The sequence below is a fragment of the Moschus berezovskii genome, chromosome 15, assembly GCF_049115385.1.
Source record: "Moschus berezovskii isolate FMDL1 chromosome 15, NW_MosBer_1.0, whole genome shotgun sequence".
NCBI lineage: Eukaryota > Metazoa > Chordata > Mammalia > Artiodactyla > Moschidae > Moschus > Moschus berezovskii.
Window position 1 is genome coordinate 47,575,858 of NC_142474.1, and position 14,683 is coordinate 47,590,540.

Sequence of the window (14,683 nt, forward strand, 5' to 3'; positions counted from 1 at the left end):
TTTAATTCATTATGATAGTGTCTCAGTGTGGTTTTAATTTGCATTTCCTAAATGGATAATGATGTTGAGCATCTTTTCTTATGCTTGTTGGCCATTTGTGTTTATCAATTGAAGGATTGTCTGTTCAGATCCTTTACCCATTTTTGAATCAGGTTTTCTGTTGTTGAGTTAGAGTCATTCTTCATATTAGAATACTAATCCCTTATCAGACTAGTGGCTTTCAGATATTTTTTTCTCTCTCTTATTTTTTTATTTTGACTGCACTGGGTCTTCGCTGCATTGAGTGGGCCTCTCATTGTGGAGCACGGGCTCTGGAGGACGCAGGCTCAGTGTTGCGGTGCACTGGCTTCACTGGTTGCAGCACAGGCTCTCCAGTTGCAGCCGCTCCCATTTTGTGAAATTTCTTTTTCATACCCCCTTGATGTTGTCCTTTGATGCCTGTAAGTTTTTAATTTTGATGAAATCCAGTTTATCTACTTTTCTTTTGTTGCCTGTGTTCCTGGTGTGATAGCCAAAAAAATCATCACCAAATCCCATGTCATGAAAAGTTTTTTCCTATGTTTTCTAAGAGTTTTTAAGATCTAGGTTTTACATTTAGGTCTTTGATGCATTTTGTACTAATTGTATATGGTGTAAGGTCAGGGTCCAGCTTCATTCTTCTGTTTGTGAACATCTAATTTTCTGAGCACCATTTGTAGAAAAAACTGTCCTTTCCCTAGTGAATGTTCTTGGGCTTCTTGTTTACAGTCAGTTGGCTGTATATGTGATGGTTTATTTCTGGCCTGTCTATTCCATTGGTTTAAATGTCCTTTATGCTGGAACTGTTTATTTTAGTTATTTTTGTTTTGAGTCAGTTTTGAAATTGTAAAGTTTGAGTCCTCAGTTTTTTTCAGTACTGTTTTGTTATTTAATACCTCTTGTAATTCTGTATGAATTTGAATGTCAACTTTTCCATTCTGCAAAAATGCTGTTAGAATTTTTATTGGATTGCATTGGATCTGTAGATTTCTTTGGGTAATATTATTATCTTAACAATATTAGGCCTTCCAACTCATGAACACAACATGTCTTTCACTTACGTGTGTCTTCTTTAGTTTCTTTCATCAGTGTTTTGGTGTTTTTAGTGTATAAATATTTAAGCTCTTTGGTTATGTATATTCCTAAGTTAGTAGTATCGTCATCATCTATTTTTAAAATATTTTATTTTTTTGATGCTATTGTAAATGAAATGATTTTTTAAATTCTATTTTTGGATTGTTTATTACTAGGATATAGAAATGCAATAAATTTTTGCATGTTGGTTTTATATCCTGTAACTTTGCTGAATTCACTTAGTAGTTCTAACAGTATTTTTGTATGTGTGTAGAATAGAGTCATTAGGATTTTCTACATATAAGAAATGTTGTCTACATGTGGTCTGTGTATTCACTTCTCCATTCCCAATTTGGATACCTTTTATTTCCTTTTCTTGACTAATTGCTCTGGCTAGGACTTCCAGTACTCTGAAAATAGAAGTGGTAAGAGTAGACATTCTTATCTTGTTCTGATCTGAGAGGGAAAGCTTTCAGTTCTTTATCAATGAGTATGATGCTAGCTGTTGGATTTTCTAATGTATTCAGTTGTGTTTTTTTCTGCATTGTCTAATCCGCTGTTAATCTCATCCTGTGTATTCTCTTTTAAATCTCAGACATTGTCATTTTCTCATTGTCTCTAGATGTTTGTTTTGGATTTTTTAAATCTCATTCATGTCTGCTTCTCTGGTGGCTCAGCTGGTAAAGAATCCGCCTGTAATGCGGGAGACCTGGGTTTGATCCCTGGGTTGGGAAAATCCCCTGGAGAAGGGAAAGGCTACCCACTCCTGTATTCTGGCCCAGAGAATTCCATGGATTTTCCATGGGATCACAAAGAGTCGGACACGACTGGGTGACTTTCACTTCATGTCTGTTTAACTTTCTAAACATGTGGTATATGGTTATAATTGTTTTTAATATTCTTTGCTAGTTTTTACCTCTTTGCTAGTTCTGAGTCAGCTTCTCTTGATTGCTTTTTCGTCTTTGGTAAGGCAGATGATTCCATTGTTGTGTTCTGGTTTCCCATTCATTGGTATTTCTTTATGGTGCAGTTAATATGCCTTTGGTAAATTTTCATGTCTCACTTATTGCTTATTTCAAAGGCTTTGTTGATTATATTACCTAATTTTAGCCAATTTGACCTTCATAAAATAGGCCTGTGCCTAAGGAAAGATTCCTGCAAAGGAACAGAATTGAATATTGTATTAAAAATGCGAGCCCAAATGAACAATTAGAGAAAAGCTGAAGCGACAGTTCTGTGATTTTATAGTTTATGTTAAGAAATATATGTATGATTCTTGCCACAGAACTCCTAAAAACTACTGGATTTTCTTTTTTACTATCATTTTTTACAATTTAAATTCTTTTTAATTGGAGAAAATTACATCAAATGTTGTGTTGGTTTCTGCTATACCCTTGGATTTTCTTAAGTGATTAAGAATCATTAAAGATGTCTTTTGTTTATCTGTTCTTTCTTTCCTTTCTTTGGCCACTACACAGCTTATAGGATCTTAGTTCCCCAACCGGGAAGTAAACCCAGGCCCCAGTAGTGAAAGCACCGCTAATCTCTGCACCTAGGGAATTCCCAGGATGTTTTTTGTGTTTTCATAACAGGCCTTTTTCAACCCCACTTTAATATATATTACTGATGTGACTTCTAGAAGCCTCTAAGCCTAGAGGAGAACCATATGATTAAAGGGTTGGAACTTTAGCTCTAATTTACCTTCCTTACTCCCAGGGTGGGGAAAGGAGCTGGAGATTTTGTTTGTTTAATCATCAAAGGCAAAAGATTTAACCAGGCAAGCCTCCACAAGAAAGCCCATGGATTCAGAGAGCTCTGTGCTGGAGAACACTTGGAGGTGCTGGGAGGATGACATGCGTGGAGAGGGTTTGAGAGCTCTGCCAGTTCCCCACACTGTGCCCTGTGCATCTCTGCCATCTGGCTGTTCCTGGGTTGTGTCCTTTTCTAATAGAATGATAATCTAGTAAGTCTGTAAACTGTTTTTCTATATTCTTTGAGCTACTGTCTCAATCTCAGTGGGAACCTCTAGTTTATAGCCAGTTGGTCAGAAGCACAGGTAATAACCTGGACTTGAGATTGGCATCTGACGTGGGGTGTCGCAGTCTTGTGGGACTGCACTTTTATCCTGTGGGATCTACGTTTTAACGTCAGGAAGATGATGTCAGAACTGAATTGAATTGTGGGACACACATCTGGTGTCCCTGGAAAGTCAAATAATTGGTTATTGTGGGGGAAACCCTGCATATTGGCTCACAGAAGTATTCAGTGCTGGGAGGAGAGACAGGAAGGAGTATTTTTTCTAAATAGTCTGCTTCTTTTATGACCTCCTTGTTTGTCATCCACATGAGGTTGAAAAGATAGTTTAATCAAATACAGTGAGAAGTTGGCAAAATCAAATTTATCAGAAAGATTCCCACTGCAGCCACCAATAAAGGCAAATTAATACCCACTTACAAAATACAAGATCTAGACATGGTGAAGAAGCAGACTGAGCATGTAAGATTTAAAGGTGTCAGTGTCTGCCCACAAGATTCAGTGGAGGAACCCAGGGAGGATAAATGGAAACTGGGTGCAGATGAAGTACCCTTTCAGGCTGCTTGTCTCTTAACTTGGATGGTGGGACTCCAGGGGGAGTGTTTCCTGAGGGTGTTATCTGTAGGTTTCAAATCTGTCGGAAGAGTAACTTAGAGACATTATTCAGAGACAGTCATTCGACTGCCAAGATATATATGCAAGAAAGTATAAAAGAGAAGGAGGAAGGGGGAAGGGAAGAGAGCACAAGCATGGAACATGGAGTTTCTTTTCCTGGGTAGACTAAGTAGCTGGAGGCTAGCAGAATGGCCAGTCTGCCCTTGGGCATGTTGTCTTAGGTGTTTAAGGGAAAAGAAGTTCTTTGTATTTTCTCTGAAGAACCTTGAGAATTTAACTATAGAGTATATATGACAGGCTGTCTCTATGAAATGTCTACCAATTGCCTTCATTTAGTACCTTGACCAAGTCAAAACCGTTTTCCTCATCTGCATTTTCTCAAGTTTTTTTTTTTTTAAGCAAATATAAGTAGAATGTAAAAATTCCATATTTTTAATATAGATGGTGTGGCATATTTCTTTATATAGGCCTGGTGGACACAAGATTTTTTAACATATAAAATTTTTTTTGTTTGGCCAGAGAGAAACTACATTTAGGCTTTCCTTGGACTTTTCCAGTCAGCACTGTCCTTTAACTCGTGGTTGCCTGACGTTCTAAACATGTCTTTATCAACTTCCTTATCACCTTAGCCCAAAACACCACAAACTGTTGTTTTAAAATCCTTGGCATACAGAAAGACCTGGTGTAATGCATGTTTTGAAATGCATTTTATTACCTCATTTGTGTATATGGTGGATTACCAGGAGTCATCCAAGAATTACTAATATATTTCCATATTGATGATGGATGTTCTAGGAAGCATTTAGTATATGAGCATGTATATGTATCATGTTAGTTGTGGCTGTCCTGAATTAATTGTGACAAGTTAAAATCTTTTGAAAGTTTCTTTCCAAGTGTCTGGAGTTAATGTTTTCTCTGGCCAGTGGGAGAGACTGCACATTATTTTTGATACTGTTAAGAGGCTGGGCAGTCACTGCTCATTTAAGCCAGATGGCATGTGTCAGCTACTTTTTCTGGAAAGGGAGAGGTTTTGCGGGGCTGCGGTAGTAAACCCTTATGACTTCTTACAGAATTCGTGTTCTCTTTACATAAATCAGTGCCTATAGATTTTCACTACTCCTTGAGCACTCCTCTTTCACTTAGGAAGATTCTTAAAGGATTGGGCATAAATGTTTTTGCGTGTAAATTCTCTTTTTGCAGTCATAGAGTAGCAAGTGATTACTGATAAAGTTACGTAAAGCGAATACTTTCTTTAGGACAAAAAGAAAGACAAAGAATTCATAAGGCAAGGAGAGAGTGGCTCTTTTATAATTTTACCAATCTTCCAAGTTGCCCACAGTCAGAATCTGATTTAGGGTGTTGGCCACCTATGGACAATATTCTTTAATGATAGCTTAGAGCATCTCTGGTAAAGTGCCCTCATCCACCCCTCAGCCAGAGATCTTCTCTGCGTTAGCACTGTGAATTCTAGCTCTTGACTTTTAAAGTGCAGTCAGTCACCACCTTACACTGAATTTCCTTTTTTGTTTGTTTGTTTTTCAAGAAGTACTGGTGGACGAATGAATTCTACAAGCATTTGGTTTTCATTTCCCTGATTAAATCCTAAGCTGCTAAACTTTAGTGACACTTTTCCTTTCATTTGCATCCATAACTAAGAATTTGGATGTGAATTTGGGCATTTAATAAAGTGGCTTTTTTCTTTCTTGGTTTTCTTGATAATTGATTTTTAAAGTTTATTGGAATTCTTATAAAATTTTTCATTTTTTCAAGGTGTTGATTTTAAGGTGAAAACAATTTCAGTGGACGGAAATAAGGCAAAACTTGCAATATGGGTAAGAATTTTTAAAATGTATTTTGTATAAATATTAAACTTGTACTTTTTGAAGACGCAAAGATTGATGTGTATAGTGTCCTATAGGGGAATGAGCAGTTTGTATTAAATAACTTGGAAGATTTGATGCTGATTACTGGATAGACAACAAGTAGTTATATTTTATAATTCTGTAATTAGGCAGAGACCTATTTCACCTGCTCAGATTTTTAAAATATGTAGTCTGTTCAGATTATTTGAAAACAGTATTTTTAAAAAAGTCATCTGCCACAAAGAATCAGTTATTGAATGTGTTTCTTTCAAGTTTTAAAAAAGACAAGTTACACTGAACTAGTGCTGAAGGCAGTTGTTGGGGAGAAGGGAATGAAGTGATACTTAGAAAACATGATTTTTCGTGTTTGTTAATGTAAATATCTATAACACTTGAGTTTGCCAACTTTTTATTTTTTGAATACTGATGCCCAGCGTTTACTTACTGGCTTCTTTTCATTTGCCTGTGAACCCAGCTCTTCTGGTCCACATTCTCTGCTAAGTTGACCTCTCCCTGGCAGTGCTGAGTATGGCAGCACTTGTGGTCAGAACCCCCAGGACGCTCAGTCTGTATCTGTCTGCTCCTTCCTCTCTCCCGCCTTCCTGTCTCTCCATCTAAATGTGATTGCTTATATAGTAATTGTGTTACATGTAAAATGTATAAAAATATACTCATCAAATCCCCACATCTGCTATAGTTAAATATCTCAGTATATTTTTATAACATGATAATCACATTAGAACTGGTCTGCAGTCAAGTTGAGTCATACTTCATCATGGCAGTTAAAGAGTAAATGCCGGCTGGGTGTCAGTTACAGATTGAACCAGCAAGTGTTCATGCATTGTATGGTGTCATTCATGTTAATGACATTCTCTGAATGGCACACTATATCTAACACGCATTTTATTCCGAATGACTGTGTGTCTTATGGCTTTTTTTTTCCCATTAATTTCTTTCTAAGATAGAATATTTTACACGATTGTAGCTTGTTTGACCATTCCCCTAAATAACCACTTACTATCAATCAGTTACTAATGCCTAACAGAAAATAATTTGGACAGTGTTGGACTAGATCATAGTAAATTATATGTTGAAGAATGCTGCCTTCTTTCTGTCCTGAAGTGGAATCTGATTTTTCATGTTTTTCTTGCTTGATTTATTACCTCCTCTGCCCTTGCTCCTGCTTTGAGAAATAGTTTAGAGTGGGATCTGAGGTTTGACGGTTGCTGTGAGATCTTACCTTCTACAGGAGGTTTTTTGTTTGTTTTTAATTTACTTTCTAGTTCCTGCTCAATAAAAACCCTAGCTGGCAAGTATTATTGAAGTGACATCTTTATCATAAGCTTATCCCTATTTTTTAAATAAGAGAGGCTTCTCCTGACTGTGAGGATACTATAGTCTCATTCTATTGATAAAAAAGGATAATCAAAGGAAATTAATAGAGAAGAAAGTTCATCTTTAGCCAACATATGTATTTTAGTGAACATTCTATAAAATATGTTAGACGAATGCATGTTGTCACACGTGTTCATATGCAATTTTCCAAAAGGATTGTATTTTAATCCTTTCACTTGCTTGTCCCTCCACGCACCCCCCCACATACACATTGTATACATTGTTCTGTGTCAGTACAGAAGTCCATCAGTTTAAGTGACCATTTGTATCCATCTTATGACTATAATTTAGTCAACCCTCAGTGTTTTTTTCCAGTACTCTTGCCTAGAAAATCCCATGGATGGAGGAGCCTGGTAGGCTGCAGTCCGTGGGGTCGCTAAGGGTCGGACACGACTGAGCGACTTCACTTTCACTTTTCACTTTCACACATTGGAGAAGGAAATGGCAACCCACTCCAGTGTTCTTGCCTGGAGAATCCCAGGGACGGGGGAGCCTGGTGGGCTGCCGTCTATGGGGTCACACAGAGTCGGACACAACTGAAGTGACTTAACAGCAGCGGCAGTGTTTTTTTACAGTGTATCTTTACAGTGTTAATAGTTTTTCACAAAGATCATCAGTCCCTTGGTGAGCCTCCTAATTTTTACGTCTTTGTGCACTTGTCCAGTTACTTTATGATGTATACTTAGAAAGTGAATTATTGGCTGAAAGAATGAAGATTTAACATTAAGATTTAGGAATAAGGTCTTCTGTACTATATGTTGTTAATCTTTCTCATTTTTGCCTCTCTGAGTAATAGTTTTTCACTTATATGTGCATTTCTTTTGATTAGTGAGATTTTCTTTAATATGCTTTGTCTTTTTTATATTGTGCTCATTCTCTTCATGATTAAAGTCTTTATACAATAAAAATACTAGCTTTTTGTCATACGCCAGGTTTTTTCCACTCTGTCTTCAAAATCTTAGGATGAGTATTTGTTAATGTTCAAATATGTGTAATACTAACTCTTATATGCTGCAGGTTTTTTTCCTCTAGTTTGTGATTTACCTTCAAATCTTGATGAGGATGAGTGTTGGGGGCAAAAGGGGGGTGAATGTGGTGTTGGGGAGAGGTTCTTAGGTCATACCAAGGTTTTAAACTTTACATGATTGAATCAGTCATTTTCTTCATGCTTCTGGGTGTCATGTCGTATATAGGAGGGCCTTCTCAGTCATTGTTAGAAATATATGAATCTGTTGTTTCCTCTCATTTTTCTGTGGTTTTATTCATATAAAAATCAGTTCCTCTCCCTGTTGGATGCACCTCCTGGGATTACTCAAGTAGAATAGTTGGGCCTCACCCCGCTCCTCCTCCCCTGATGGTGCAGCATGTTCATCAGGACATACGTGGTACCCATACCCACCTCTCGGCTGGTTTTTCTCTGCATCCTCCTGCCTTTCCACTCCCCAGTTTTCGGTTATTTAGCCTTTCCAGCTTTGTCCATTTCCTCTGTCCATTTCTGTCTTTAATATCTCTTCTCTCTTCTCCCATCAGAAAATAAAACCATAGATAATAAACTTTGCTTCTTTTAGGTTACAAAGATGTTATTACTCTTACTACTAATTCCTGTTTTGAAGGCAAGCAATTATCTAACTTCTGACTATTTATTGTATGGTTATCATAAGTCCTGACCCAGCTGAGCTTGTGCTTGCCCCATAGCTAAACTCACACTTAAAATCAGAGGACTGGTAGTTGTTGATGTTTAATGTATGTCTTTATTTTTCTTCAGGTCATTTTACATTAGCAGACTGCAGATTTTTTCTTTGAAGGCCAGATAGTAAATGTTTAGTCCAGCCCCAAGGTGGACCATACGGCAGTCCATATGGCAGTACACAAGTGAATGGGCCTGGCCGTGTTCCAGTCAGACTTTATTTAATAAAAGCTTATGTAATGAAACAGGTGGTGGGCTGAGGCAGCAGTTTGCAGACTGCATATTTGCATAATCTTAGGTAGACTTGAAGCCACAGTCCAAGGATGGTAGAAGGAAGACAGAAGGAACCAGGCCCAGAAGAGATTTGTTATTTTTCTTTCTTTTTTTTTTTCCAACAAAATTTGAGCAACTGTCCTATGGCAAGAATTTCTCTAGGCTCTGGGGTTAAACCGGTCATTGAGCAGAGAAGTTCCTTTCCGTATGAAATTTATATTTCCTAGCTGCTGCTGCTGCTAAGTCACTGCAGTCGTGTCCAACTCTGTGCGACCCCATAGACGGCAGCCCACCAGGCTCCGCCGTCCTGGTTAGTGTACATCTTATATTCATTCCCCAGGTATGAGTCAGAAACATAATAAGGAGTGGTTTGGTTTTCATGTATTTTTCTGGAAGAAGAGACATAGAAAATGTTTTTAAAAAGTACAACCTAAACACTGCTTACCTAAAGTAAAACACCCCTGTAATTCTCTTTAACAGTAGTTCTCAACCTTTGACTCTAGGTTAGAATCACCTGAGAAGCTTATTAAAACTCTTCTCATGCCCTTATTAAATCAGAATCTTTGTGGGTTGCACCTCAGTGTCTGTATTTTTCATTTCCCAGTAAATTTTATTGTTCCTCCAGAGTTGAGAACCATGGCTTTCAATGAAATGGGTTTCATATGTGATAAAAATTTTGAGTCCAAAGTGGTAGAAAATCTGAACTTTGTTACATTTTTTCCTAGAGATGAGGCAGTACTCATTAATTTAATTTTTATGTAGCATTTGTCAGTAAAAGAACACATCTTATTTAAATTTTAAGTTTTAAATAAGCTTGATGTTTTAATCATGCTGTTAACTTTCTACTCTTAAATTAATATTTTAAAGATCTGTTATTTATCCAGTGTTTTGTTTAATAATAATTGATTGTCACTTTTAGGATACTGCTGGTCAAGAAAGGTTCAGAACCTTAACTCCCAGCTACTATAGAGGTGCACAGGGTGTTATATTAGGTAAGGTTTTACTTTACTGTTTAAAATATATTGTTGTTGTATTACTGGAATTTCTGATTTTCCTGTTTGTGAAGGTCAGTAATTTTTTGCTTTATTTTTCTTTAGGGCTGCTTTTATGTGACTTTAATTTATATTAACTTTATGTAATATTAGGAAATATGTAAACTTTAAAATTTTGTTTCAGCCCTTTATCTAGCAATTAAAAAATAAAGGTCAGAAACATGTAATAAGAAGTGGTTTGGTTTTAATGCATTTTCCCAAAAGAAAATACATAGAAAACATTTTTAAAAGTACAGCCTAAAAATTGCTTACCTGTATTAAAACACCTCTATTATTTATTTGGTTTAAAAGCACATGTTGATGAGTACATAATTGAGGACCAGTCCTTGTGTCGTTGATCTGTCTTAGAGTATTACCAGAAACTGATCTTCAGTTAGCAGCTTACTGATATTTACTGCCAGATGATAATGGAAGGAGTGTTGGATGCTTAGTGGAATCTGTTTTATTAGTCTTGAAAAATAGCACAAAGCACTTAATGCTATTGGTTTATAATTGCACAGAACTTAAAAATCAAGTGTGGATTTTCAGTATAATTTGTTGAAAAGTGCTTGTTAGTAATTTTGCTGGGAAACTGTCTAAAATGAATACTGTTCAACTGTAGGGAGAGACCTTATTTTATATCACAGCTTGTGAGGCTTTGGTTTCATTTATGTTAATTTGACAGTGACTCTCTCAGTTTTGGTTCAGTACCTCCTAAGTTTAGAAAACACTTTAACAAATTATTTCATATAATGAAGAATGATGAACATGTAAACAGAGGAAGACAATCAGGGCTCTACCCACTAACTTTTTTTTTTTTTGTATTGAGGTATAGTCAGTTATGGAGAAGGCAATGGCAAGCCACTCCAGTACTATTGCCTAGAAAATCCCATGGATGGAGGAGCCTGGTAGGCTGCAGTCCGTGGGGTCGCTAAGGGTCGGACACGACTGAGTGACTTCACTTTCACTTTTCACTTTCCACTTTCACACATTGGAGAAGGAAATGGCAACCCACTGCAGTGTTCTTGCCTGGAGAATCCCAGGGACGGGGGAGCCTGGTGGGCTTCCGTCTATGGGGTCGCACAGAGTCGGACACGACTGAAGTGACTTAGCAGCATAGTCAGTTAACAACGTTGTGTTAGTTTCAGGTGGTCAAAGGGCTCGGCCATAATACACATGTACCCATTCTCCCCCAAACTTGCCTCCTATCCAAGGCTGCCGCCTAACATTGAGCGGAGTTCCCTGTGCTATACAGTAGGTCCTCTTTGCCCACCCTCTAACTTTACATATGTTTTCAAATTTGCAAATTCTGGTCCTTGTGAGAAATAAGTTAATGGGTTCATAGATGTTTAAATTTATGTAAAACTTTTTTGTATTTTGCCACAGATTTGAGTCTAAACATCTTTTAGCTTTTAGACAAACCTTTTTTCTTATCGGGCTTCACTTGTGGCTCACCTGGTAAAGAATCCACCTGCAATGTGGGAGTGCAGACCTGGGTTTGATCCCTGGGTTGGGAAGAACCCCTGCAACAGGGAAAGGCTACCCACTCCAGTATTCTGGCCTGGAGAATTCCATGGACTGTATAGTCCATGGGGTCGCAGAGTCGGACATGACTGAGCGACTTTCACATTTTTTTATTGTTATGAAGACAGCTATTTCATTTCTCTAACAGCATATGTTAATTGAATTGAAGTGTGTATATAAATGCATTTTTTTAAAAAAATACACTTGTTTCTTTCATCTGGATCAGTGGACATTGATTTTTAAATCATTAACAGCTTATAAAAACAGACTTGCCTGTATATTAATGTCAGTTCCTAGTATATATCAGAAATATAATGTCATTGCTTCTTGCTTTTGATGTTTATTTAATAAATGATTCTTTTTATTTCAGTTTATGATGTCACAAGAAGAGATACCTTTGTTAAACTGGATAATTGGTTAAATGAGTTGGAAACATACTGCACGAGAAATGACATAGTAAACATGCTAGTTGGAAATAAAATTGATAAGGTGAGAAGTCAGACACTTGGCAGTTTAGCTGTATGTTTTGATAGCTTTTCTTAATCTTTGCATTTATCTTTTAGGAAAATCGTGAAGTTGATAGAAATGAAGGCCTGAAATTTGCACGAAAGCATTCCATGTTATTTATAGGTAGGTGTGTGAATATTCATCTTTTCATTGTTAATGAAGAGTTTTTAAATGGAGTTTCTGTTACATTCTTCTCTTTATGAACCATAGAAAAATATGTATTTAGTTCATAACTGTGCTATAAAACTGGCTAATTGTAGAACTAGGTTCTTTATTTTTCTCTCTGTAAAAAAGAACAGGATCTATGTGAGGTCATATGGAACACAGCACACGATTCATCTGCCCAGCACTGTAGGCATGCATACCTGCTGGGCCATGTCCTGACAGCACCACCATTGTCAGAAATGCTTCATTTGAGGCCCTAACCCATAGATTCTGAATTAGAATCTGCATTCAAACAAGATATGATTTGTGTCATGCTAATATTTGAGAAGCACTGTAGAGCAGGGGTTGGCAAGCTACAGCCTGGACCAGATCTGGCCCCACCATTTGTAAGGAAGCACACCGTGCCTATGCCCTGCCATCTGCATTATTGTCTGTGGCTGCCCTTGTGCTTCGTGGCAGAGTTCATTCATTACATGGAAACAATATGGCATCAAATATTTACTCTCTAGTCACTTACAGAAAAAGTTGATTGACCCCTTGTCGGGCAAAGTGAACTGGCAGAATCACTTGGGGAGCTTTTAAAAATTACAACTCTCTGGGCCTTACTTATGACAGGTCTGAAACAGAGCCTTGAAGGCAGTTTATAAGAAACACCCTAGCTGGTTCTGATGTGAAGCCAGCTTTAGGAATCACTATTTGTTCCCCACTGTATGAACCTAGTAGGAATCAGGAAATGGAAATGGGAGAACATCATATATAGATAGAAGTGGGGTGGTACAAATGGAAAGTATAGAAAATTTTAGAATGGGCTTGAGTAGCACTGCTGCTGCTTACTTGCTAGTTGTCTTCCATTTCCATACATTAATTTGTTCAGTTAATATTTATTGAACACAGTATAGAACAATGAACAAAGTGGTCCAACTCTCTGCCCTCAGGGAGCTTACTTACTTTCCAGTATGGGAAGCAGACTCGAATTCATAACTAGTGCTCTGCATGAAATAAAATGTTGTAAGGGGAGAGAGAATGACGAGTGTGGGAGGAAATAAGGAAAAGTTTTTTGAGAGAGCACCATTTGAGCAAGAATTCATGGTATGAAGATCTAGATAGAGAGCATCTTATTCCTGAGGCAGGAACCAGTGTAGTGTGTCCAAGAAACAGGAGAAAGCTTGTGGGCTGGAACAGAGTGTGTTGGAGGAAAGGTTGGTAATGATGGAAGTTGGTGTTGGACTTCCTGGGATATGATAAAGAAATGAATTGTATTTCAAGTGTGGTAGAAAGCATGGGAGTAGTGCTGTGATTTGATATTCTTTTAAGAAGATTCATTTGACCATAAGAAGCAGAAGCAAAAGGCTAAGTACTTACAGTGACCTCGATGGATAATGCTGGGGCGCTGACTGCAGTGGGCAGTAGTAGTGGTGGAAAGTTGGCAGATCCAGGAGACACTTTAAGGGTAAAGTTGTCAGGTGATTAGGTTGGGTGTGCAGGGTAAGGAAAGAACATTCAAAGATGGGTTCAAGTCTGTGGTTTGAGCAGCTAGGTGAATGGTGGTGCCGTAAGTAAGATGTGGAAGGTCCAGACAAGAACAGGTTTATGCAGAGGAGCAGGGACCCAAGATTTCTGCTTAGACATAAGAATGAACTGTCTTTGAGACAATGAGTGGACATCGTGGTCATTGGCATTTAGGTGGCATTGATAGTCATGAGATTGGAGCAGTCACTACAAGAAAAGCTGGATAGAAAAGGGCTGAAGATTGAACCCTGGGGTACTTCAACAGTTACAAGTCAGCAGAAAGAGGAGGTGCTAGGGAGTAAGGTTGTGAACGGTGTGCCAGTGATAGAGGAGCACCAGGAATGTTCAGCTGTCTTGGCAGTCACGTGGACAAAGTATTTAAAGGAGGAAAGTGACCAGCTTTATCAAATGCTGCAAGATGTCAAATAAGAAAAGGACATTGGATTTGACAAGCTAGCGGGTATTGGTCACCTTTAAAAGAACAGTTTGCACGGAGTGGTGGAATCAAAAGCCTAATTAGATTAGTTTGAAGAAAAATCAGAGATAAAGTGGTAACAACTTATATAGATAACTCTTTATCACTGTTGTTTTGGAAGAGAGTAGGGAAAGTAGGTGGCTACTAGAGGAAAAGTGGGCTGGAGGGCAGGTTGGTTAGTCAAGGGGTGAGTGAGTAATAAGATGGACAGTAATTTTGGTGGGCTTTCAAGCTGGTTGGTATATAATCCAGTAGAGTGGGTACACGATCCTTTAGTAGGATGAGGAGGGTTGGGATCCCTGGAAGTAGACAGAAGGATGGCCCCAGCTGGCAGCCAGGAGGGTTCACCCAGTGAAGGCAAAGCCTAAAGACAATGCGGGGGGGTTGTCAATCTATTAGTGGGGTGATCAGTAGTTCTTGTCAGATTGTTTCTGCTTTTCCCAGTGTAGAGCTGGATCATCAGCTCAGTTAGAGGAGCTTTAAGATGAAGACGTAAAATAATCATCAGACTGGG

The 14,683-nt window shown here is 38.0% G+C and overlaps 1 protein-coding gene across 1 annotated transcript in view; it reads left to right on the forward strand.

The window, feature by feature from the left end:
• The window catches only part of RAB18 (RAB18, member RAS oncogene family), a 39,743-nt gene that overhangs the window by 12,928 nt on the left and 12,132 nt on the right, over positions 1-14,683 (forward strand). Inside the window, exons 3-6 of the mRNA XM_055430237.2 lie at positions 5,512-5,573; positions 9,878-9,950; positions 11,884-12,002; positions 12,077-12,143. Coding sequence (XP_055286212.1) covers positions 5,512-5,573; positions 9,878-9,950; positions 11,884-12,002; positions 12,077-12,143 — 321 coding nt within the window. The remainder of the gene's footprint in view (positions 1-5,511; positions 5,574-9,877; positions 9,951-11,883; positions 12,003-12,076; positions 12,144-14,683) is intronic.